This window comes from Anoplophora glabripennis, unplaced genomic scaffold, assembly GCF_000390285.2.
Source record: "Anoplophora glabripennis isolate ALB-LARVAE unplaced genomic scaffold, Agla_2.0 scaffold79, whole genome shotgun sequence".
In the NCBI taxonomy this organism is placed as follows: Eukaryota; Metazoa; Arthropoda; class Insecta; order Coleoptera; family Cerambycidae; genus Anoplophora; species Anoplophora glabripennis.
In genome coordinates this window covers 388,684-415,467 of record NW_019416623.1, presented here as the reverse complement: position 1 = coordinate 415,467, position 26,784 = coordinate 388,684, and the positions used below count along the sequence as shown (strand labels likewise).

Below are 26,784 nucleotides of genomic sequence, written 5' to 3'. Positions count from 1 at the left end.
CGCTGTTGGTACTGCCAACTTAACAGCATAATAAGGCATAACAGGGGTGCCAACGCAAATACAATAGAAGTTGCTAATAATATTGCATTTTCTCATTTTTATAATATTGTTTTGAAGAATTCCAATGAAACATGATAATGAAAGTAATTATACTATTTATATGTTTTATTTTACAATTGCTTTTATTTTGTATAAACAAAAGAATAATCTCATCTTATATAGACGAAACAACACTATTTTATATGTAAATTTTACGAAGAAAACCAAATTAAATGAAAACTATAATTCGCAAAATATGCAGTTTTAATAAATTCAAAAAAACAATTATTGAATGTACTATTTTTAAACCGGTCAAAATTCATATTGCTGATGGTTTGGTAATATCTAGAAGAATGCACCAACATTCTATTAAAAATTTCGTCAAGGCTGACCGCGAGCATTTAAAGTAAAATTTATTCTATTTTTTTTCAGTTCTGTTACAGCTCGGGCTTAATTACAATACAAGCTTTAAAACTATTCGAGTAGGAACTAGCCGACGCCGATAGAGGACTTTATTAATATTTATTGACTAATTAAGAACAAGGAACTGAGAGTTAAAAGTTAAAACATCTTCTAGTTTATGTCTCTAATACAATTTCTGGTTTCTACACCTGTTCAAGCTTGGGGCTTATGATTTTATTGAAATGAAACAGCACCTAAAATGCATATGTCTTATTAGCATTAGTTAATGTTTATACTCGTACGTCTATACAGGGCATACCATTTGAACGAAAATATTAAAAAATAGACGTTTTTAGTTTCGTTAAAAATTGTATATACAGCTGTGGACAATAAAAAGTGTTCAGACTATTGTATAAAAGTCTGTTATTGTTTAGTATTGTCTAAAAATGTCTACTCCAGTGGCAGAAATGTATATTTAAGGCGTCGATTGAAAATATCTATATTTTATGACAGTTTTCGAAAAACAACTTTTTCTGAGTGATTTCAGATCACATTCTTTATAGTTATCTGAGAAAATCACTAAATTTGTTCAGTGCGACACCCTGTTAGACAAGTGAATTCATGAGAACGCTGTCCTGATTTAATATAATAATAAATTTCCTTGGCTTCGTTTCTTACTAATTGTAAGTAAAAAGGTCGGTAAATATTTTAGTCCCGTGTTTGATATTTAGTTAATTGAATATAATTCCTATTTCATATTTATACCTTTCTTGCGAAATTGTAATGTAATTTGTTTATTTAATTCCTTAGTAACGGGGCGCTTGACATTTAATTTGTTGATTCAACTAATCATCACGAGAAATCCAACTTATATCGAAGAAAATCGTAGGAGGCACGTTAATGTTAATATGAACACAAAAACCTCGTTATCGGTTGCATTTTGCGCATATTTTGCGCTTTTAAGCTTGCGATGAACAAACATTGACTTCATGCATTCGCAATTAAATAAGTTAGTATTAGTACTTACATTAGAGCGTTTCATATTATAGTTTTAAATTTGTCGACTTAATTATTTTAATTCTGAAAATTCCTGATATGAATGATCTCTGTGATTAGAGGCAGTTTACTCTAAATGGCGGTACGGCTCTATCTTATTAATACAAAACTAGAACCTTCTCCATACACTTCTAAATGAAATATTTCGTGTCTCGTTGTAGCATAGGTCATACCAGATATAACTGAAATGCTTGACCAAACTTTAATGGTAAGTTATACATAACTAATCAACAAAATAAAAGAATAAAAAATATAAAAAGCATTAAAATATTAAAATATAAATAAAAAAAAATAAAACAAAAAAGTAAAATAAAAAAATAAAAAATTAAAATAAAAAATAAAAAAAATAAATAATAAATAATAAAACAAAATATAAAAAATAAAACGTGAAAAAACAAAAAAAAATAAATATAAAAAGTGAAAAATAAAAAAAATTAAATATTACGTTAAAAATATACTTAAAAAATTACAAGGAAATGGCTAAGGAGGATCGGATGCTACAAAAAAGCAGCTAATTTCGTATTATTGAGATATTTTTTTGCGATGCGAAATCAAATTCTGTGAATTATTCTCAAATTATTTATCTATTTATTTTTGTTTTTAATTAATGCCGAAAATTTGAATATTTAACATGGGTTCTTATGTAAAATTCTATTATGCATACCCTTACAATCGAATTAGGGGTGAAAAAATGTGGTAAGACAAAAAATTATAGACATTTATCATTAAATGAATCATTAAATAATAGATGAGAGAAAGAAAAAAGTAAGTTACCGCACATTTCACAGAGAAATAAATTATCAAACATAAAAAGTTGTGACCTTGTCCGCCAAGTAATAAACATGAAGAAGTAACGGCAACAGCGCAATAGATTATGGATGAAGATAGGTGTCAGGGAATTTAAATAAACTTTTCGTTGCACAAACTAGTCATTAGAAATGGATTACATTCAACTTGTGTATATTTGTGTAATTCAATTTAGAATAATAAAATAAAAAGGGAAAATTTCAAATGAAGTATATTTTTTCAAGTCATTTTTTATTTATAAAATATGAAAAACTTTCAATGCCAGAAGTAAAAAATACAACAGCATATAAACAACGAAATATTTACACTTTGCATCAAAGCGTATATAACAACCTTATGCATTTTGATAAATTGTAATATTTTAATATAATTTTTCAATAATTTCAGTATGTTTTTTAAAATATTTGGCTGCAATAACATCGTATCAAGTATAATGCTACATAATATACCAAATTGCCTTGTAAGGAGAACATTTGTATTCACAGAAGTGCATCATAGTAATATGCTACTTATGCATGTAACTAAGTCATATTTAAACTTTTCCGCGCAAATCAATTCGTGATCACAGTTTGCAGATAATCTAAAATACGTTAAAGTTCCTTGCAAAAAGAGCAGTGCATGCTTTGTGCCATGTACTCTATGTCGATTAGTTGACGCCCTCGAACGGTGTGCGGAGGTTCTGGTTCCATAATCATCTCTTCAACAGTTTTTTTTTCCTGCGTTTGCTATTCTCTGTTCTAATTCTCAAGCACACATAATTTCTTTTGGTCAGAAATTTTTCTTTCTCTGTTCTTCATGCGGCATTTTAGAGGTTAAAGCAATCAGCTGCGCAAGTGATCACATACATGACAAGGACTGTCAACTTACAAATAATAAACTCAGCAAATTAATACGCTGTTGCCAAGTTTATGTTGCAACTTTTGGCATTTATTTATGCATATTGGGTAAAAAATAATAATTGAAAAATTGAAATATGTAATTTTAAGTATTTTAAATTCGATTTTATTCAATATCTACAAGCAAGTGTCTCAATATACTTACTTTTTAGTCATAAAGGATATTTTTCAATGCATTGACAGCAATGATTTTATAAGACGGTAAGTATGGCCCCCTTTAGTTTGCCGGATTAGTTTTTAATTATCTACAAACGCATTAATTACGATAGTTTATTTTGCGTTGCATTTGATTAGGTTTTTTTATAGTTTATTGTATGATTTTTATTAAATGCCTGCAAGTAATTTGTTTTTTTTTTTTTCTATTTAACTAACTTGCATAAATTAACCAATACCGCAATAAATTGGCACACCTTTTGTTTCTGTTTAAAAGAATTTTATATTCATTTTATCATATCTTGTAATTTCCCGTTTCAAAGATGTTATGTTAAATATCCATCTTTCATCAGGACTGATTTTTGATATTTAAATTTTTCTGTTAGTAGATTTTAAAAGAGGAGTATTGAAGTTATATTTTAGCTATATTTTTAGCTGTTTTCGGGTATATTGTTTTATTTCATGATTAATTATACGCTACGGTAATATTTACTCTAGGTTTTCGTTGCAAAAACATAGTTTGTCATTAAACGTAACATTTTCAGAAACACAGGCTGTTTTTCCGAATTATTTGAGATTGTAAATGTATCAGGTATCTGTTTTTCTATTAATTATCACAGACCAACAAAATTTAACTTTTTTTTGGAAGCAAAAACTTGAATATATATTTCCAAAGGATTTAGGTGCACTGAATCCGAATCTGGCAGCAGAATTGCTCTATCACGTCAGGCTTTTAATATACCCTAATCTAAAAGTGCAAAAAACTGTTTTTCGTCATATTTGAGGTTATGTAGTAATGCCATCTATTCTTTTTCAAAAAACTACTACATTGAATCTAAAAGTACAAGGCTCCCTCCTTCAAATGTCGTTGAGTTTGCTCAAACATCTTTTTTTTTTTTCGTTGAGATATCACATGTTGAAATTTTTAAGTTTTTCAGTTTCTTAATATGCGAATATCTACTAATGATCCCTTAGACATCAAGCAGTCAATTGCAATTCAGAAATTTCATACCCATACGATTTGTGAGTTTGGAGTTGGTGGGCTTAGGGTTTGTAAGCTTGGAGTTTGTAGGTTCGGGATTTGTGGGATTGAGGTTTGTGGGTTTAGGGATTCTGGGTTTGGGGGTTTGTGGATTTGGATTCGTGAGTTTGAGTTCGTATGTATTGAAGTTTCTGAACTGCAATCAACTGTTTGACGTCTAAGGCATCCTTAGTAGATTTTCACATATTAAGAAACTGATAAACTTGGAAATTTCAACATGTGATATCTCAACGAAAAAAAAATATAACGAGCGTTCAAATAAAAACGTGGTCGAAGTTGGCTCTGACACATTGGACGTAGGGAGTAGCTTATAGCGACCAACTTAACCTCATTTCTCAACGAGCTGTATAGCAGCTGTCAGTTTCAATAACGTTAATGACTATATAACTTTATTTTAAAGAATAATCGTGATAACAATAACAAACAATTAAAGGAGCTGCGGAAAGTGTCCCCCTCCTTGTTATAACAATAAATTAAAGCAGCTGCTGAAAGTGTCCCCCTCCTTGTTCCAAGCACTTTTCACACCTGTTCCTCAAAGAATTAAAGACATTTTCTAAGATGCTCGGGGTATTGTTAATTTCACGAATCTTGTCTATAAGTCGAGCCTGCAGATGGTTTAAATCAGGAATAGGCAGTTCAAAAATAGTGTTTTTAAGGTAAGGCCACAAAAAGAAATCACACGGCGTAATATCACATGACCTCGGTGGAAATTCATGTTCAGCATTGAGACTTATTAGTCGATTTTGGAAAACTTCCCTCAACATATTCATCGTCTCGCCTGCCGTATGTGCCCTTGCGCCATCTTGTTGAAAGTAAAAGTTTGTAATTTCGTTTTCTTCCAGCTGGTTAACAAAAGGAGCGATAATTTCTTCTCTATACCTTTGCGCAGTAAGAGTACCATTAAAAAAAATAGGTCCATAAATCCTCCTTCGATTGAGAGCACACCAAACTCCAATTTTTTGAGCGTGTAGAGGGCCCTCGACAAAAAAGTTATCTGGTTTTTCAGAAGACCACATTCTCATATTCTGTGAGTTTACGTAACCACTTAAATGAAACCAGGCTTCATCAGAAAAAAAGGTGATATTATGAAGTTCACCGTAGTTGTTTAAAAACCATTCACAAAATACAGCCCGTCGCGGAAAATCAACTTCATGAAGTTCTTGCTGACAAGTTAAACGATAGGAGAACAAACGCAAATCTTTTTTTAACACTGTGTGGCAGGTACCGACTGATACTCCCACCATTTGTGATAAAACACGTACAGAAGTTCTTGGCGCATTTTCCATTATTTGTTGGACATTTTCTTTTAATTCTTCAGTCCGCTTTTTAGGTCGGCCGCTTCCTTCTTTTCTTGTTACACTGCCCGTTTCACGAAAAACATTAACACAACGCTGAACTGCACTTTGAAAAATTTTGTACTCAACAACGCCGGGAAATTGATTTTGAAATTCTATGAAACATTCCTCAATAGAATACTTCCATATTCCATCAATCTTGCGTCCATTTCTAAAGTAGGACTCTATGATAAACACTTTTTGTTCTTGAGAAAACACCATTTTAAACGCTTTTTAAAACGAAAATATTCAAATTGATAGCGGCGATATAGCGCTTTGACAGATGACGTTTAAGTTCATTTGCTATACGCTACGCCCTACGTACAAATTTTCAGAACCACCTTGACCACGTTTTTATTTGAACGCTCGTTATTTGAGCAAACTCAACGGCATTCGAATGAGGGAGCCTTGTACTTTTAAATTATATGTATTTTTTTAAAAAAAGAATAGATGGCATTACTACATAACCTCAAATATGACGAAAACAGTGTTTTTTACACTTTTAGGTAAGGATATCTCAAAAAACCATAGAGCAATTCTGCGCAGATTCGGATTCAGCGCACCAAAATTATTCGGGAATGCATATTAGTGTGTCTGCTTCTTGACCCTTGTTGACCTGTGTTTTCACTTTCAATTTTTTTTTGTTACAATTTCATATTTTATTATGACTATTTATTATTTATTTAAAAGCTTGTCGCGAGGTTTATTCCTAATTATTGGAATTTTTATTTTAAGAGGTAAATTAAGGAAATTACGCTTTTAAATAAGAACATACACATACTGATTATAGATAGTATTTATCATACTTTTGCTGATTACATTTCTATAGAGCAGCCATATTCAACCCTTTTGTGGGTTTGGGGTTTACACAACATTATGGTCCTTAGTTTATTTTATCTTTTTCGTGCATTTTAACAAAAGCTTATGTTTGCATTTTTTTTTATTTATTCCCTGAAACGGTGCATATTAGCAACATGCAACAAGCGTACGTTTTATCAAAATCTGTACCAACACTAAAAACTGTGCCAAAAATAAAAGTTTGTTAAACGCATTCTTAGCCTCTAGGTATGTCCTATGTTTTAAGGACCTCTATGTTTTAAGCAAAAAATAAGATCATGTTTCAAATTCTACTAGCTAATTTAATGTATAGTCCATTCGTTTCCGGACACCTTGTATATGAATGCACACCCATTGCCAATTCAAACCTAAATAATAATAATTATTTCTATCTCTCACAATCATTACAACGTCGAGTTATACAATTATTTATGAAATTGTATATCCAATATCCAATAAAAAAATGTTTGAAATTTTTTCTATTTACCTTTGGAAAAAAAAATAGATCGAAAGGATCAAGTCACGCAACATGTCAATCAGAATCGGCAAACGCGAATACGAACAACAAATAAAAAAAATTGAGAAAGCTATTTGAGTTCCGAATAAACGGTAAAAGCAGTTTTGTTGCACAAGCAACACGTCAGAGAGATTTTTTTTTAATAAGCAGCCGAACAATTAGTGACGGACCGTTAAGTGACCATTAAATCGGCGGCCGCAAGTGGGCGGTGGATCGCGGTGGCGTGAACAAAGAAGAAGCGGATCGCCTACTGGGCGGGGGAGATAAAAGTCCTGTTTACCGGGAACTCTGATTAAGAATTGCGTAACTGGGGTATGGCATAGTTTGGAGACCAGTAAGTCATTTCATGGAATCAGAGTGTCAAGGCCTGCGGTTTTCCAGAATCCGCGAGTTGTTGTGGGAGGAAATAGTGTAGTAAATAAATTAAACTGAAGTTAAAGGTTGTATTGCAGGGATTTTTGCATTTGCATTCAGTGGATTAAAAAATACTATTTTAATCCCCATTTTCAGGGAGTCAGGTGTAATATTTAGTCACCTGGGATTAAAAAATAATTTTTCTACCATTTAGGATATAGAGTTTTTTAATTTCGTGGTTCGTGTAGCTTTAATTTGCTATGAAGTAGAAGAAAAAATGTACAGGATATACAGTGTGGACCATTTTGGTGATGCATGTATCTTGAAACTATAAGAGAAATGGTTAAATGGCAAAGTTTTAGACAGTTCTGTTGCTAACTTAATGGCGCTTCAGGAATTTGAGTTATTTTGAAAAAAAGTCAGCGTTTTCGAAAATCGTCTGTAACTTTTTTTATTTAGAAGAATTTTTATGATCTGAAAACGCTTTTCCACAGCAAGTTTTTTCGAAGAATTGTACTATACTTTTAGATTTTCATTACTACGTTTCGGTTGCGAAAAACCATCATCAACATTCTATTTTCTTATGGGCGCAATATTGAATTTTAAGCTAAGCATTTTTTTGAATTTTCAATGATATAACTAAGAAAAATATCAACAATTACCTCAAAAATCAATATTAATAAATTTGGCATAATTTTTCGAAGCTATTATAGAATAGTCTCAAATTTTTGCAGAAGCTTATCATTTATGTCATGACATTGAGTAAAAAAATTACGGTTTGCGTTATTCCAATGAAGAAAAATGTGATATGCTGGAAAGCTTTATTAAAAATAATAGAAAAGCAACTGTGGCTTTAAACAGTTATATTGGAAATTATCCAGAAAGACAGCCACCAAATGAAATGTATTTTTATCAATTTATTACAAATTTGAGAACGTTTGGAAGTTTTGAAAAGCTACATGCTAAGAACTGGGGCAATAGTAATATTTTTCTTCATTAGAATAAGGCTAAGCTATTTTGCCGATTGTAAAACTCTCACTGTTAACAATTAACTCTATAATTAACAATATTTCAAAATGACAGGTAGTTTGAAACAAATGAAAATATTATTATCGCCATGGAGACTCATAACGGGGCTTTTCTTCGTAAACACGTGGCCATTACTATTATTTTTTCACTCAACGCCATCGCCATGACATTAATGATAAGCTTTTACAAAAATTTGCAGACTATTCTATATTACTTTCGAAAAATTATGCGGTGTTGCCAGATTTTTTAAAAATAATATTGATTTTAGAGGTTATTGTTGAAATTTTTCTTACTTATAATATATCATTGGAAAGCCAATAAAATGCTCTATTTGCTCAGCTTAAAAATCAATATGGCGCCTTTAAGAAAAAATAAAGTTGATGATGGTTTCTCGCAACCGAAACGTCGCAATGAAAATCTAAATATACAGTGAAACTCCTGGAAAAAACTTGCTGTGCAAAAATTGGTTTCAGATTTTAAAAATTCCTTTAAACAAAAAAATTACAGGCGATTTTCGAAAACGCTATATTTACTATTTTTCAAAATAACTCAAAATCCTGAAGAGTTAGGACCGGTCTGCAAGCGCCATTAAGTTAGCAGCAGGACTGTCTAAAACTTTCAACATTTTTCTTATAATTTCCAAGATTGCGTCACTAAAATGGTCCACCTCGTTTATACAGGAGAAACCACCACATTCGAGTTTTAAAAATGTATAACTTAGTTCCCACCATATCTCATGTATCTTGATTAGAAATTTTTAAAATATATTTATGACGTTAAACGTTGTGAAGATTCAGCCTTCGAATTTGATATAATACATTTCTTTACAGTTTAAAAGAATAACAGAAATTTAATTTAGGAATCACGTTCGAAAAATTTTGCAATATGCAGAAAGGTTTGGTCACTGCTATGTCGCGTCGGTCACAGACTCCTGCGATCAAATTAAGAAGATTTATATCAGCTTACCTATATTTTATTGTTTAATATTGTGCTAGGAACAAGTTATTGTTTACTCGAGTTTAACATATTTCTTGAATATGTAAGAAAATGTCATATCATCAAAATGTTATTTTTTTGAGAAATTCAACTGCACCTTGTAATCTAAAATTAATTTTCGGTAATGGAATACGGACTGTTGCAATATTTTGTTTTTATCTTTTAATGAACGATTCTACATAAAATTAAGGAAAAATATGTTATATGGACATACTGGTAGTTTTAGTTTATAATGAGTTTGTCCAAAAAAAAAGTTGCTGCTACTATATCTAAAATTATAACATCTTAAAGATCAGAAAAACTTCATTTATTTTCATTAAATGCAAAGCTAATAGGTCGATAGTTAAAAGTTACATTTTACTACTTGTAAAATCAAAAATCTAAAGAGTACAAAATAATACATATTAAGGAACTAAGGTGACTCTGGTAATATAACAATAGTGCAAGCTATTAAAAGGCATGTGAATCTTAAAATACACAGGGTGAGTCATTAATAATGGTACACAGCTTAATGGTAGATTATTAACGTTATTATAGCAATTGAGCCAAACATGCCTTCGATTTGGCGGGAATAAAAAATTAAAAAAATATTTTTTCAAAGTAGTAGGCATTGACATCATTGACATAATAAATTGACAGCACATTATACCCGAGAAGTAAGAGGATATCTTAATAGAAATTTCCCGCACCGTTGGATTGGACGCGGTAGCGAAATACCTGCACGTAGCCCTGATTTAAGTCCGCTGGAATTTTCTTTTGGGGCTATCTTAATTCTCTAGTTTACAAAGACATTATTAATAGTCAAGAATAACTGTGGACAAATATTCAAGAATCAGTTCATATTATCAAACAACATAGAACTTTATTTTTTAACATCAGGCAAAATTTAAATAGGTGCATTGAAGTCGCTGGTGGTTGCTTCGAGAATTTTATGATTAATAATTTATTAAAATATTATCTATAAAGAATTTTCAATAATTGTCTTAATAGTATTTTGTTCTTCCACCTCACTGGACTCCGCTGGACTCAGCTGTCTTGTTTAAAATACATTGCTTTATATAAATAATTATTTTTCTATATTCATGTACAGAATTGTTTTTTCTTTATTTTTCCTTTGTAATTGGACAATAACACAGCACAAGTTATTGTACAACTTAGGTGTATTGTCCAAATTTATTTAATATTTTCTTAAACTTACATTTTAAAAATGTTTTTTTTTTGCTTTGTTGAATTCTGCTTTGAATAAATTTACTTACTTACTTACTTACTTACTATTCTTAATTCAGGCTTATGACCCGCTAAGTTAATTCCCAATGAGTCTCAAAAACTTAAAACATCTGTATCTCGAAAACAGTTGAGTTTATCGGTTTGAAACAAGTATACCTTTTTTATATACAATTGAACGTTGTTCAATAATTTCTAGTCAAAAAATTCAAAATTGTAAAATATAAGAAGTTACACATATTTTTACATTGATAAGACAGTATAACTAGCACCCCCTAAATCAAATCAAATCAAATCATTTATTGGTGTTTATACATTAAAATGTTTACACAAGTCAAAGAAAGAAAAACACAAAAGATACAACATATAAGCGATACTACACTAAAGCTAAAAAAAAAACACATTCAGATAAATATAACGTAAACAGCATAAAAAAGTGAATATTACGAACATACATTAAATATCTAAAAACTGGTCAGCAAGGAACTCATCAAAATTATAAAACGCCTTCCTCTTAAGATATTTTCTAATTCTGGCCTAAAAACAGTCTGAATTTAGTGATCGAATCTCAGATGGAAGTCTATTAAAGAATTTAATGCAAAAATAATTTGTGCCATCTCTGGATTTCGCTAATCTATGAAATTTAGGCCTAATATTGTGTCGTTCTCTTGTATGATGAAAATGAAAATTTTCTTGTCGAACAAATCTATTCTGATTATTTTTTTATATAAATGAGACATTCAAATATGTAAACTGACGGCATTGTAAGAATATTTAGCAGTTTGAAGTACTCCCGACAATCATCTCTGTATTTTATTCCAGCCATAATTCTAAAACATTTACGTTGTAAACCAAAAATTTTATCACTGTGAGACGAATGACCCCAGTTCAAAATTGCATAAGTCATGGTGGCATGAAAAGTACCATAATATGCAGATATGAGTACAGGCTTAGATACTACACGATCCAAATTACGCAGTAAGAAAATATTCTTAAATAAACGTGCGGATAAGTCATTGACATGTTTTTCCCAACTCAATTTAGTGTCGAGGTGAACTCCAAGAAATTTAATGCTATTTGAGTTATCACAAGTATTGATATGGCGAAGTGTAAAAAGCAAAGATTGAGTTTTGTCAACATTTAAGTTCAATATATTAGCAATAAACCAGTCCTTTATCAGCGGCAGCGTATCCACTGAATCCTCTGTCAGTTTAATTAAGTTATTATTTGACTTTAAAGCGGTAGTGTCATCGGCAAATAAAATAAAATCAGTAGTTATATCACAATTTGGGAAGTCATTGATGTAGATAAGAAATAGAATAGGGCCCAATAGACCCCCCTAGACGTAACACCAATACAGTTTGCATATTCGTATTTGCCACCTCAATAAAGTAAAACTACAAATTTTCAAAATAATCAGTCCATACATACTTAAAATATAGCAAAATCAAAAATATATTTTTAAATTTAACACCCTGTAGAAAGAAAAGGAACAACAATTGACTAAGGCATGTTTGGCTCAATCACTATATTTTGACATTAACAATCTGATGCCATTAAGCTGTGTACCATTATTAATTACTCAGTCTGTACATTAATTTTGTCTGGCCTAATAGTATATTTATATACCGAGAAACTAAAGTATTTCTTATTCTCAAGGATTAGCTTCTCTGGCGATTAGCCCAAGTAGCACTTCAGTAACTGAAATTTAACAGCACTTTTTGTCCCCGCTGTACAAAAATATTGTTTACGTTTTAATAACAACGCTTGACTTGACATTCCTGATGCAACCCGTATATCTTAATTACCGTATAATGCAGTACTGTGTATTCTATAAAAGCTTCTTATTGCGAGGAATGCAGCAACGCAATATTATTTTATGACAACTTTCAGATTTATTGAAGTTGATAAGGAATGTTAACTTTCATGAATATAACGAAGTACTTTTCTAGGACATGGTGATTATTTTTGACACACCTACGTCAGCATATTAAATAAATACATCTTAGGGAAGTCGCGGGAGTTTTACATGATCTGGAAAGTTAGGGTTAAGTTATGGAATTGGAAAATGGATTCGGGAAAGTTCGAGTATGTAAAGATATTGTTTTTTTTTTGTTGTTTATTTTGCCATTTGTGACAAAATTTACTGAACAAACCTTACGTGAAAAGGATCTTCAACGGTAATTTTTCACTGTTTCAATTTTTATTCTCACTTTACAAATAATAAAAATCTGTAACTACGTGAAGATAAGAAATTTCAAACTTAAACTTCATTTAGTTCATTGGCCCGGAGCCCTTCTATGTCACATCTCCCAGTGTGGTCAGGCGGGCTTTGGGCAAATGGACTGAGACAGAACACAGGAAATACTGTACTTCAAGCCCATTCGAAGGAGCTCATGGAGTATCCTTCGAAGGAAAGAGCAAACGATTTATTGAGCTTGAACAAAATCGGGCTCAAGAAAGTGACAGGACTCATAACGGGACACTGTCACTTTAAGAAACATATACATAAACTAAAGCTTGTAGACAGTCCGATCTGCCGAGGATGTGAATCGGCGGATGAAACTTCTCTGCATATCCTGGGCGAGTGCCCGGGATTAGCACGTAGCAGAATGATGCTCCTGAGGCGACATTATTTGGAACCCAAGGAACTGAGAGAAGTGTCAGCAAGGAAGCTTTTAATTAGGCCGCGGTGCTATGTGACTTATTAGGACCAACCACTAGGAAGAAGAAGAAGAAGAAAACTTCAATTTACCTAAACATTTTTCTTAGTCTAAAACCATTTTCTAAATCGTTAAATTCATATTATTACATTACTATTTCTACAAGTTTTCGCACATTTTCCATTCATGAACATATAAACTCGCTCTTATAACTAAGATGCGTGTTTTAGTAATGAGTATCTTTATTTGTTTGCTTCATTGAATGCGGGATATTTGGTTCGGCAAAAATATTTTAGTAAAAGTAACTCTTGACTGACAATATTGACGAAAATGGTTTATCTAATTATTTTATATACACAAAAATTAAAGCTGTGCCACAAATAAATAATATGATATAGTGATGATGTATGTGGAAAAAAATATTAAAGTTTTTCATATAGTATACAGGGTGTCTCATAATTAGCTGCCAACCCTGAACAGGCCGATTCTATGATCAAAACTAAGTAAAAAAGTTCATATGAACATGGGTCCGGAAATGCTTCCTAAGGGCACAGAGACCCATTGAAGAGGGAGGAATGGAAATCATTTTTCTGCAATATCTCTCAATCGCGTTGTGATAAATGAATGAAATTTGGTATACACAGCTAAATTTTGATGAGCAATTTGATGGACTAATCCATTTATTTCCACAAGGTCCATTGGGGTGGGTACGGGGGGGCCCTTGGTACTTTGCGTGTGTAACTTTTTCATCTTTGACTTTTTAACAAATTGGACAGCAAATTCCGTTTTCCCGAACTGTTTTACGTTAAAAAGGTACTCTTGTTTCAAATCGTTATCTTTAACGGTTTCTGAGAAAATCGCTCTTGAATTAATCCCACTTTGGTCAATTTCATAGTAATTTAAACAAAAAAAAATAATAATAATTTTCCTTTCCTCTCTTTTCCATTTAAAGGATTAATTTTTATTTAATTTAATTTTTTATTATTATTTTTTTATTAAAATTAGATTAAATTTAAACAAAAAAATTTTTTTTGTTTAAATTACTATGAAATTGACCAAAGTGGGATTAATTCAAGAGCGATTTTCTCAGAAACCGTTAAAGATAACGATTTGAAACAAGAGTACCTTTTTAACGTAAAACAGTTCGGGAAAACGGAATTTGCTGTCCAATTTGTTAAAAAGTCAAAGATGAAAAAGTTACACACGCAAAGTACCAAGGGCCCCCCCGTACCCACCCCAATGGACCTTGTGGAAATAAATGGATTAGTCCATCAAATTGCTCATCAAAATTTAGCTGTGTATACCAAATTTCATTCATTTATCACAACGCGATTGAGAGATATTGCAAAAAAATGATTTCCATTCCTCCCTCTTCAATGGGTCCCTGTGCCCTTAGGAAGCATTTCCGGACCCATGTTCATATGAACTTTTTTACTTAGTTTTAATCATAGAATCGGCCTGTTCAGGGTTGGCAGCTAATTATGAGACACCCTGTATACTTAGAATTAATTTTTGAAATGTAAGAAAAAATGACTAGAACTAGAATTGCATTTAATCGGTGCTGTTTCCTTATAATTATTAAAACATGCATTTTAGTCTTTTTGCATACAGGGTGTTTCAAACTAGATGCAACAACATTGCTCTCTCGTAACAGTGAGAGATAGAGAAGGTAATTAAATTGTTACAACCTTGCATAATTTAATGAATAATCCTTATAATTTTAATATATGCATTTTAATCTTTTGATGTGCAGGGTGTTGTAAATTGGTTGCAACAACATGCTCTCTCAAAATCATAGAGATAAGGAATGTAGTTAATTTAGGGAAACTGAAAATATCTTTAGTCTTCTAAATTTTTTGAAAAAAAAATTGTAAATGTCAGCATTCCGCAAAATGAATTGGATGTTACTTTTCCAATTTTTTTAACTTTAAAGTCTCGTGAGGTAACAAAAGGTGAAGATATAATAGATTTAAAAGGAGATTAGAACTTAATTGGTTTCACATAGGAATAAATATTACAATTACATAATTGGAGAAGTTAAAATTTCCTTAAAACTTTGTATTTTAAGTTTTTGCTTATTCAAGTATGTTGTTAAATTTAATCCCGTTACATGCTGAAGACTTTTCCAACTCCAAATACCACAAAACAGTAACATATGCTATGTAATTGGCTACATAATTTTTTATTTTCGCCTAACTTTTGAAATAAATCCAGAAACCACAAAATCAAATCTGAAAATTTAATATTTTTCAAAAAAATCTCAGGCATTTTCGGTTTCTCTTTGGGCAATTAGTTATTATTTTCTATACAAGGTGTTAATGAAATATATACTCAAAATTTAAGAGTGTGTAAAACATGTCGAATTATGATGAATACCTTAATAGAGTTTTTGTCAGTGGTATCCCCTAAGGGAGATACGGTTCCTTGAATGGGTAACTCAGGAAACAGTTTAAAATTAAATCACAAAATTTTGGATTTGTATTACTATTTGTATGCTTACTAATCGGTATAATATACAAATCAAAATTTGCTACAGGGGCATAAGAAAATGCCAGACCATGGGACAAATTTTACAATTTTTTCTGTGTACGCAAATTTTTGTAATTCCTGAACCGATAATATGAAAATTTATCATATTTTGCATAAAAAAGGTACTCTTGTTAGATTTTAATAGCATAAGTCGTTTTCTGATAAAATCCAATTCAATAATTCAATACGTGCATTCCTGCTGCAAAAGAAATATATCAAATTGTCCATGAAAAAATTACTATTTGTGACATTTAACAGAGGTGTCAAGTATATGTCAATTACTGATTAGATTACCTACTCAAAATTTGAATTTTGAGAAATTTGAATAGAATAGGTGATCCGCGCGGATTCCTCTGTGTCTGAACTAGTAGAATAATTTAGTTTCTTCTGTGTTTATTACTGTACCCTAAATTCAAATTTCTCTGTTAACTGTCACAAATTGTAATTTTCTCATTAGTCCAACCAAATTACAATTGGATAAGAAAAAATGATACCTGGACTTTTATAAGTGGAAAAAGTAAAAGGGCTTATAATAAACCTAAAAAAAATAAATGCGTGAGCAGGGGTGGCGGAGGGTTGATTTGAGGGGTTGAAAAGTTGTAAAAAATTGTATCATTGGGATTTCCTGTGAAAGTTGACGTCAAACAAAAAAGTATCCAATGCAAAAGTTGTAGATCATGCAAAAATCTACAACTTTTGTAGAAGTCACTTTTTACGATAACCTCAAAATTTCCGAGAAAAATGCGAAAAACAGGTTTTTTCTGATTTTTCATTTTTGCAAAAATAACTTAATGTTGACGAAACTTGGTGAACACCTTTCTGTGTCTTAAATAACCACAATTTTTTTTTAGATAAAAAAATCAAGAAGTTTCCGAGATATTAATTTTTTCCGGTCTGAAACACTTTGTTTTCATCATTAAAAATGACTAGATTTTAGCATAAAAATAGTAGCGACATATTTAAAAAAATTAACCCTATGATGGTCCCTCGAAGATGAAACGTCGGATTGCAAAAATGTTGACGCCACTGGATAGAGCGAAAAAAGTGGCAATGTAAATATGCAATTTATTTTAAAATTCGTTTTCAAATAAAGCCAGAAAAAAAAAATAAAACGATTTTGCAAAATTTGTGGTTTTCGGGTTTCGCGTCAACAGTAGACTTTGCAGTTAATACTTTGTATTGCTGATATCTCAAATCATCCAGAGATAATTTATCATTCGTGCATTTGTAATTCGACTTAGACATTTATAATAATACTGTACAAAAATAAAGTTTTGGGTCAAACAATGAGACAGTTTTTTTTTTGTATTTTTTTCCGTAGAATTGAATGGTGTAATTAGTTTTTGAAATTTTTTTAAATTTAAACAAATTATCAACAATTACTGAAAAATTCATTGTTGCAAGTCATTTTTTATTTTTTTGCATTTTTGAGCATGTCTTTGAACTTGATTACAGATTTCTTTAGTTCACCAAAAAGTATATGTCAAAACGAAAAAAATGATCACCGGCAAAACTCTGTACGATGATTTTCCTAAGTAGAATATTTCTTTGAAAAAAAAATGTTTCAGACCGGAAAAAATTAATATCTCGGAAACTTTTTGATTTTTTTATTTAAAAAAATTTATGGGTATTTAAAACACCGAAAGGTATACTTTCACTAAGTTTCGTCAAAATTAAGTTATTTTTGCGGAAATGAGAAATAAAAAACGAAAAATAAGAAAAAAAACCGTTTTTCGCATTTTTCTTGGAAATTTTAAGGTTGTCTTAAAAAGTGACCTCTGCGAAAGTTGTAGATTTTTGCATGATCTACAAGTCTTGTATTGAATACTTTTTTGTTTGACGTCAATTTTCGCTAGAAATCCCCATGATACGGTTTTTCACAAATTTTCAACCCCCCAAATTAACCCTCTGCCTCCCCTGTTCACGCATTTATTTTTTTTTCCTTTATTATAAGCGTCTTTACAATTTCCACTTATAAAAGTCCAGATAACAATTTTCTTTTTTTTCCCTCTAAATGAGTTATTTCGATCGGTCTACATGGCAATTTGATACATTTATTTTGCAACAGGAATTTTTTAGCACGTAATGAATTATTGAAATGGATTTTACTAGAAAACGGTACACGCTATTGAAATCTAACAGCAGTACCTTTTTTATGCAAAATATGTAAATTTTCATATTTTCGGTTCAGAAACTAGAAAAAATGCTGTACACAAAAAAAATTGTAAAATTTGCCCCTGTAGCAAATTTTGATTTGCATATTATACCGATTATTAAGCATACAAATAGTAATACAACCCCAAAATTTCGCGATTTAGTATTAAACCGTTTTGAAGTTATGCAATAAATACTGTTTCCTTAGGGGCCGCCACTGACAAAAAAGGTTTTCATCATATTTCGACATATTTTAAACATTCTCAAATTTTGAGACATATCCTAGCAAGTTCAACTCATCTTCTTACGTTCTTCGTCTCTTACAGTTTCTGAGATATCAGAGTTATCCTGTTTGAACACACAGTATAACAATTTATTCAATCCGCGTCACTAAGTGCAAAGTGCCTTCTTCTGATTGTAAGGTGGTTTCTAACAAATTCACGATAGTAAATGAAAGTGTAAAAAGCCACTGTCTCATTAAATACTGCTCGTTCACTGCCGTCTCATTTGACGTTATTTCCACGCAAGCACGTAAATTACGTAACGTTCCCGGGAGACCTTTTTTCATAACGAGAGGAAAAAGCAGGGGCAACGCATCTGCCAAATAAATCGAGAATACTTTCACTCTCGCGGCCCCATACATTATCTGGTATTTGTGGGACAGCTTCCACCGTCAAATTTATAGGACCCATCCGAATTTACATATACGAAATTTCACAGGTGTGTTGCGGTATTAAGTATCACTATTAACACATTATTTAAAAATAAACGTCAATGTCACAAGCGCACGTGATCCACATAATGTAACGCTGTTTGCTCCTCTTTTCGCGAGCGGTGCCGGGTTTTTTCCCCAGTAATTTATTCAGTAAATTTACGATTAACCCAAAAACGACCAACTAAGTTTTATAACACCGACCAAAAATTAACATTTTTAGGATAAAGCGTGATATAATATTTTTATAAATTATGTTTTTTTAATTGTGTACCAGACTCTACAGGGTGATTCACTATATTTTAACCCCCCTTTAACCTTTTTGTTTTAAGAGTTATAAAAAAATGTAAAATACAAAAGTTGCATAATTTTTTTTATGAATTTTTTGAAAATGATATTTGAAAAACAAATTTCTACTATCATTTTCGAAAACTTCATAAAAAATCGTGCAACTTTTGTATTTTACATTCATATATAACTGCTAAAACAAAAAAGTTAATGGGGGGGTCAAAATATAGTGAATCACACTGTACCTATCAAAAAAATCGATCGTTTTTTTTTTCAAATATGACATCAAAAATATTCTTCAAGTTGTAGAAAAAATGATCTTGTTATAATTTGAGCTCTTAATATAAATATTAAGAGGTGCATCATCGCGATTTTCTATTTCCTATTTTAAATAACATGGATTTTTTTTTTAAATTTGGACTTTTATAACTCGTTAACGGATAGATGTACTAAATAAGACCAAAACATATTTTTGTAATTGAACTTTCTATAAAAAAGATCTCTTATCGTTTTATGATAAATCTACTCTTTCAAAAGTTATTTAAGGTCAAAGTTGAATTTACAGTAAATTTCAAGATTTTTCTACTTTTTCCGCAAAGCTATCAAACATTTCGTAAAATGTAAGAGGACCTTTTTTGTAGATTGATTCATTGCGTTCAAATGTTTGAGAAATTCTTGAAAAATCTTTAGTTATTTGCTATTAAATGTAAATTTATTTTGAACAATCTTATTTAAGTTGTTATAAAAATAGATATTAATTATTCTTATTATTCAGGATTTTTCACGTAAATTAATATATGCTTTTTTCACAATGATTTTGTAACCATAAGTGATAATAACTTTCAATAAGAAAAATTGATATTGATATTTTTATAACTACAAGAACGATTAAAATAAGATTTTTTTAAAATAAATTTACATTTTATGGCAAATAACTAAGATCCTTCAAGTATTTCGAAAACTTTGTGTGAGATAATTTCAGGGAAATGAAACGATCTACAAAAAATGTCCTATGACATTTTGCGATAAGTTTGCTAGTTTCGCGGAAAAAGTAGAGACATTTTGAAATTTACTGTAAATTTAACTTTGACCATAAATTATTTTTGAAAGAGTATATTTATCATAAAATGATAAGAGACCTTTTTTATAGAGCGTTCAATTCCCTACAAAAATATGTTTTGGTTTTATCAGTATACCTGTCCTTTGAATAGTTACAAATTTTTAAATGTTATTTAAATACAAAATGGAAAATCGGGATCATGCACCTCTTAACATTAATAGGAAGAACTCAAATTCTAATACATCCTGATAACAATATTTTCGATGTCACTTTTGCAAAAAAAATAGTCGATTTATTTGATACAGTCTGCTGTGCACTACTATTAAAAATATTCAATAAATTTTAACAATTATTTGAAGCAATTATCCAAATCGTTGCTTTTACCTGAGTTATACAGGGTATTGTAATAGATGAGGTGGGAAATGTCTGAGGAGGCGATAGACCTCGAAAAATAGGACATTCATAAAAGTAACTTTCCTAAGATCCTTCCTTTCCTAAATACAGGATGTCAAATGTATATCTGAAGAACCAAATTTTCTTTTTAAATTTTGGAAAACTGTTGATTCGCATAAGATCTGGTGGAAGAGCAATGTTTATTGTTTGCAACATATTGCTAACAGAAATAAATTTTTGGTTGCCTCATGAATGTAGCTTATCTGTCAGTAAAAAAATATATGCAACAGCAATAAACAAAAAAACGTACTCTTGTTATTTTCAGAGGATTAACCGTTTTCGGGGTAAGGTGTCTGAATAAATACCATCCTGTTTATAAAACGTGGGGCATTCAGTGCCACATCACCGAGGTCGTGACCGGACCATTTTTAATTTTGGTATTATTTAGTACCCAATTAGAGTAGCTTTCACGAATTTTTTCAAATTTTTATTTCAGCCCCATGTCATAAACATTTTTTTCATTTCGTTCGTCTTGTGATGTAGTTTTATAATAAAATATATACAGGGTGTTTGTAAATGAATGCGAAATATTTTAAGGGGTGGTTGCCGAAGTTATTTTATGAAATAAAGTTTATATAAACCTATGTCAAAATATGCTTCGTTTCCGAGATACAGTGTTTAAATTTTTTATTTATTTTTATCAATTATTTTAGTTTTAAAGCTATTGACCCGAAATTTGAAAAATGCTTTGGAAGAAAAAATGTGTATTTTTGGGGGTGATTTCTATTTGCACCTTTAAATAAAAGATTAACAAAACCTACAATAAAATAGGTTTTATTTTTTTTTGCACAAACGATGCATCCTACAAAAACAATTGAAGAGACCAGATTCATTCAGAATTAATGACGGATTTCTAAAAAAAAAGCAGGAAAAGTAGCGTACCATTTTTTTATTAAAGAAGTTTGTGGCATTCTCGCACGAACGCCACTGGTGCAAGTAGAAATATTCGGATTACCCCAAAAAATGCACATTTATCCCTCCAAAACGCTTTTCAAATTTCGAGTCAATATCTTAAAAACTCTTTCAAATAATTAAGAAAAATAAATAAAAAATTAAAATTTAAACACTGTATCTCGGTAATGAAGCCATGTTTCGACCTACATTTATACGACCTTTTTTCAGAAAATAGCTTCGGCTACCACTCCCTAAAATATTTCGCACTTATTTACAAACACCCTGTATAAAAATAATACAACTTTTTAAGGTGTTTTTTATCTTTAAACCAAAAAACCGCTTTTTGAAAAAAGTCGCGTTTTTTTCTCAAAAAAAAAGAAATAGTTTTTCAATATGCAAATTTATGAGACAGGTTATAGAATGGGATCTTTTTTTATTTGTCGTTAAGAATATTAACAGTTATAGGAGTCAAATCCTTGGAAGTAGCGCTTGAATCACTGGAGAGAATATTTAATGGAATAATAATAATAAGTCTTCTAGAAATTAATTTTTTTTATTTCATCGCTGACTTATCTTTATATAATTATATACTAAACACAAATGGTCAAAAATATAACAAGTATTATGGCGTTATGCAAAACAAACTTTGTAATACTGGAAAATTAATTCGGAATATTTAGTTAATAATAATTTAAATATTTAGTAATGACAATATTAGTAGAAGTATTTTTTTAAATATGGTATTTTTAATAATTAGTCGTCTCGATTTCCTTCTATAATAAAATTTGGTTTAATAGCGTACATTATCTGCAAAAAAATTAAGATTTCAAAAAAAAAATTCATTCGAAAAAAGAAAATAGAATAAAAAAGATCCCACTCTAGAACCTGTCCCATAAATTTGCATATTGAATGACGATTTGTCTTAGAATTTGTCAAAGAAAAAAAAACGCCATTTTTCAAAAAGCACTTTTTGGTTTAAATATCGGAACACACAGCAAGAAACTAAAAATGTATTTTTATATTTTTTTATAAAACTACATCTAAAAGCAAATAAACTAAAAAAAGGGGGCTATAATATCTTACCAAGTTGTATTTGAAAAATTTTTTAACTAAGATATTCAAATGCTCATAACTTCTTAAGAGGTTTAAATAAAATTTTGAAAAAAGTTCATGAAAGCTATTGGATACTAAACGTACCAAAAAAATCAGGAAAATTTAAAATGGTCCAGTCCCTATACCTCAATAATTTGACATGTAATGCCTCATGTTAATAGTAATAAAATTGACCTATTTTGAAGTATAATGAAGTAGAATTTGAAAATAAAAGAAAATTATATTTTATACAACTATAAACACTAAAACATGCCAATTATCTTGATTAATATACAAAAATTGTGAAATAAAAAATAGCAATTAACTTAAATTTGAACAAATAACGGTCTCACATTCCTGTAACAAAGCATTAAATGTTTTTTTTTCTGGGAGATGTTTGTTTGTAAAATTAAAAAAAACGGAAACAAGAAAGTTCTAACCAATTTTCTGTTCAGTGATGACTGCTTTAGGGCTTTCAATTTAGGTGATTTTTCAATTGAGGTTGTAGTTTGTTACCTACAATAAGTGTTCCAAATTTTAATGAAATGATTTAACCTGAAAAAGTTATAGCAAAATATTTATTCAATAAAAAAACTTTAAGGTTACGTAACTCCATTAATAATGATTTTATGAAAAAATGTCATATGAACCTGTACCATTACTTATGTGAGTGGAATCACTTCCTAAATTTTTTGCACTTTATTTGGACAATAATGTTTTTTTTTTTTCATTAACATCTGAAGCAACATAACAACTAGTCCTATGTTATAACATATTTAATTTATCATAAAAGGTCAAAAACTATTTTTGGAACTACTGGCATAAAAACTAAAAAATAACTGTTTATTATTGAAATATCAAAGAGTTCGTCGCTTCTACGACTATTGATATCTCCGACAGCAATTTTAAATTCAGTGTTATGGTCGTGATTACTATGATAATTAGGTATGTATTAGAGATAATTAAGATAATTGTACATTCATCTATAGTTTTTTTTTGTTCAGTGTTTGATTAAAATTCAGTTTTATTAAGAGTATTAATTTATGTGTTTTAAAACATCGTAACTGTAATTTAATATGGCATATTTTTCTATCATCAATAAAAACAATGTTAAAGTAACAGTAGGTCCTCTATTTTTTTATAAAACGAAGATAGAATATAACTTTGTTTTACAGAACAAACGACTTAGTAGTCATGACAAACTTTTAAATATTTTTAAAAAATTATTAGTTTTCAATTTCAATTAAAATTCTAAATATAGAAATTGTTGTTAAAATAAACAATTACCACATTGGCTTCGTACAACCAAAGATAAAAATTTTAAGAGCCGCACGTAACGTAATGTTTAGTATTTAACCTTAAACGGAATATCTTGGAAATACCACACATAGACATCAGTTATCTTGGGTACGTGTTTGTACTTGCAATTAGTATTTTATAATTACGGCGAATACTTATACAGGATGGCTAAAGTTTGTTTTTCGTGGTCAGCAGTAATAATGAAACTGAAGGTATTTTCTTTGAAGAGTTATTCAATATGTGTTTAAAAATATAATACATGTTTTGAGAAATTTTTTCGCACGCTTTCATTAAAAATTGTACAAATATTAAATATTTCATACTCGTATACCTATATCCCGTATCCACTTATGACTGCAAAATTTTTCTAATTGTATTGACTTTTGATCAAATTAATAAATCATTTTTTTCAAAATTTTAAATTCATTATGCGATTCGAAGAAGTGATATTTTCATCTGTTGTAGTTAATAGAATGATAAAAATATCAAAACATACTTTTCAAAACATCAGCAATTTTTATTTTAACTTCAAATTTTTTAAATGTCAGACAAATCTTAAATGTCAATATTTTAAATGATTATAATGAACTGCTTTTAATAAAACTGTATAAATACGAAGTATCCACTGTGAGATTAAATTTTTTTTAATTCGTACTCAAAAATTTAACCCAAAATGAAATATCTGAAATCTTTTGAGATAAACTCGACTTAAATCGTACGAAAACTGAAAATAACTGTATTTGACAGTTATTTTTTATTACAATTATATATTTGAAAAAATACACACTTCTTCGCTTTTAGGCGTGTGAATAAATAAATTACTTATTATTTTCGACATATTTGCTGCACTTTTTGAATGAATAATCTATTGGATTTTCATCTTTCACAATGTATTTTTGTTTCTGTAGTCACTAAACATTTAAACACAATCATTTGAATCGTTTTCAATTAGTTCAATATATTTTTCCATTTTCCAACAAATATCCCCGGAAGTGAGGGGTTTTTGACGGTTGAGTTTAATTCTGGAATCTGTTGGAAAACAAAAAAAATCAAAAACAGACCAAAGGCGAACGATATCCAGTTCCTTTGCACGATTATAGAGGCACTTTATCACACAAAAAACAGTCCTTTGGGGCGATTGCACATTTTCGAGCGTAACACTCTAGTATACTCCTTCGGAATTCTTCTGTGTTTACTTACTTTTTCATAAAGTGTTCACCTGTTTCGAGTTATCACCGTGCACTTAGCTGGAAAACTGGTAAGATGCCAAGAGAACCATCTTCTTTATAGCCGCGCATCTTTTGATATTTACAACTTGGTATTGACTCATGGCTAATGTACCACCTCCCTATATCGGAATCTCCTGCTGTTACCTACACGGTGAGCCAGAATACGTCGCGGTACGTCTCCGTTGCGTGCCTCTTAGTAAAAGTGACTTCGCGGGAAGAAATTAATTCGGGCTGCAGTTGTTCACTTACGCTTAGCGATTGTTTAATCAACTGTAATGTGTTTTCAGTTTATATTGTGCATTTACATCATTTTTGGATAATATGTAGTGCGACAAATTTCTTAGTTAGTGAAAAGAAGTATTTGGATGCAGTTTAATTGAAAATAATTATATTTTTTGCCGATTGGCATTAAAAGCGTAGTTTTAGTGACAGCTGTTAAACAATAAAGTGTCACATTTATTGCCCAGGCATTAGAATCATCTTTACTGCCGCTAAATTAATAATTAAAATTTGTTCTTTAACGAAATTAATTTTATTTATTGTAAACATTTATAGTGAAATTAGAACAGCCTGTAAGGGATATCCCTTGTCCTTTTTGTTTTAAAACATTTACGTCGTCTTTTTTTTATTTTTGCTAAAACTGATTTACGAGTTATGGACTCATCAATGTAACCTCAACTACCGTTGAAAATTTCCATCCAGCACGCATTTTTAAAGATGTGATATCACCTCCTGAATTTATTAATGGCATACCTAGCTGAAGTTCTACGGAAATAATGTCTGGTATATTCGTGAGCATCCTTCAATTTGAGAAACGCAGCAACTTGTTTTGGCATTTCCCATTCTTAATTGGTTATATGCTTTACCATTTGAATATTTAAAAAAATCTACTACTATTTGTTTGTGCAGCTCTTGCGGTACTATATTTCCGTTATATGTCTAAATATTCGCTTACAATAAAGGATATTTTTTTCTTTATTTTTGTAGTTGACAGAGTTCCCATATCTTCAATATCTCCAAATTTTATTTTGAAGTAATTCATCACATCGACACGCCCCAGATATGGAAAAAATCATTGCCAACTTCGATTACAAAAATATTTTGTTTATAATTACCTTTGTACCTAAATACGTATCATCACGAACCTACATTAAAAATTTTTCAATTTATTCATTTTCTAAAACGTGCGATTTTTTAGCACGATATCCATCCGATTTTCTGGTAATAAATTACATTCTATTTGCTTTGCTGATTCTATAATTTCTGACGGAGTTAATGTGAATTCATCCATCTCAAATAATAAATAGTTATTTTTACGGATTTAAATAGGAACAATATGGCGATTACTGTGTACCTATGTTATTTATTTAAAGCTCATCTCATAGCAACCATGGATGCCCTGATGAAATTATTACGATTCAAGAAAGAGGTATCATACAATTTTAATAATATAAAATAAATAGCTTTGTTTGCTATTATGATAAAAAAAATCATGTGTTTAACTAAACAGTAAAGTGCAAGATTTAATGCCGCGGCTGGTTAATACACGAGGCGCAGCCGAGTCTATTAAATCTTGTGCTATACTGCCTATATAAACAAATAACTATAATACTTAAAATTGAGTATTGGAGTTGCTTACATTCACATTACATAGAACAAGAAAATAGACCCATTATTATTATACCGGACGTCCCAAAAAGTCCTCAACCGACCAATTACTTTCTA

General features: G+C 30.3%; 1 protein-coding gene across 1 annotated transcript in view; it reads right to left on the bottom strand.

The window, feature by feature from the left end:
* LOC108917167 (mucin-2-like) overlaps positions 1-25,088 on the bottom strand; it is an 83,297-nt gene extending 58,209 nt beyond the window's left edge. Inside the window, exon 1 of the mRNA XM_018723647.2 lies at positions 25,031-25,088. Coding sequence (XP_018579163.1) covers positions 25,031-25,038 — 8 coding nt within the window. The 5' untranslated portion in view covers positions 25,039-25,088. The remainder of the gene's footprint in view (positions 1-25,030) is intronic.
* Positions 25,089-26,784: the final 1,696 nt, after the last annotated feature.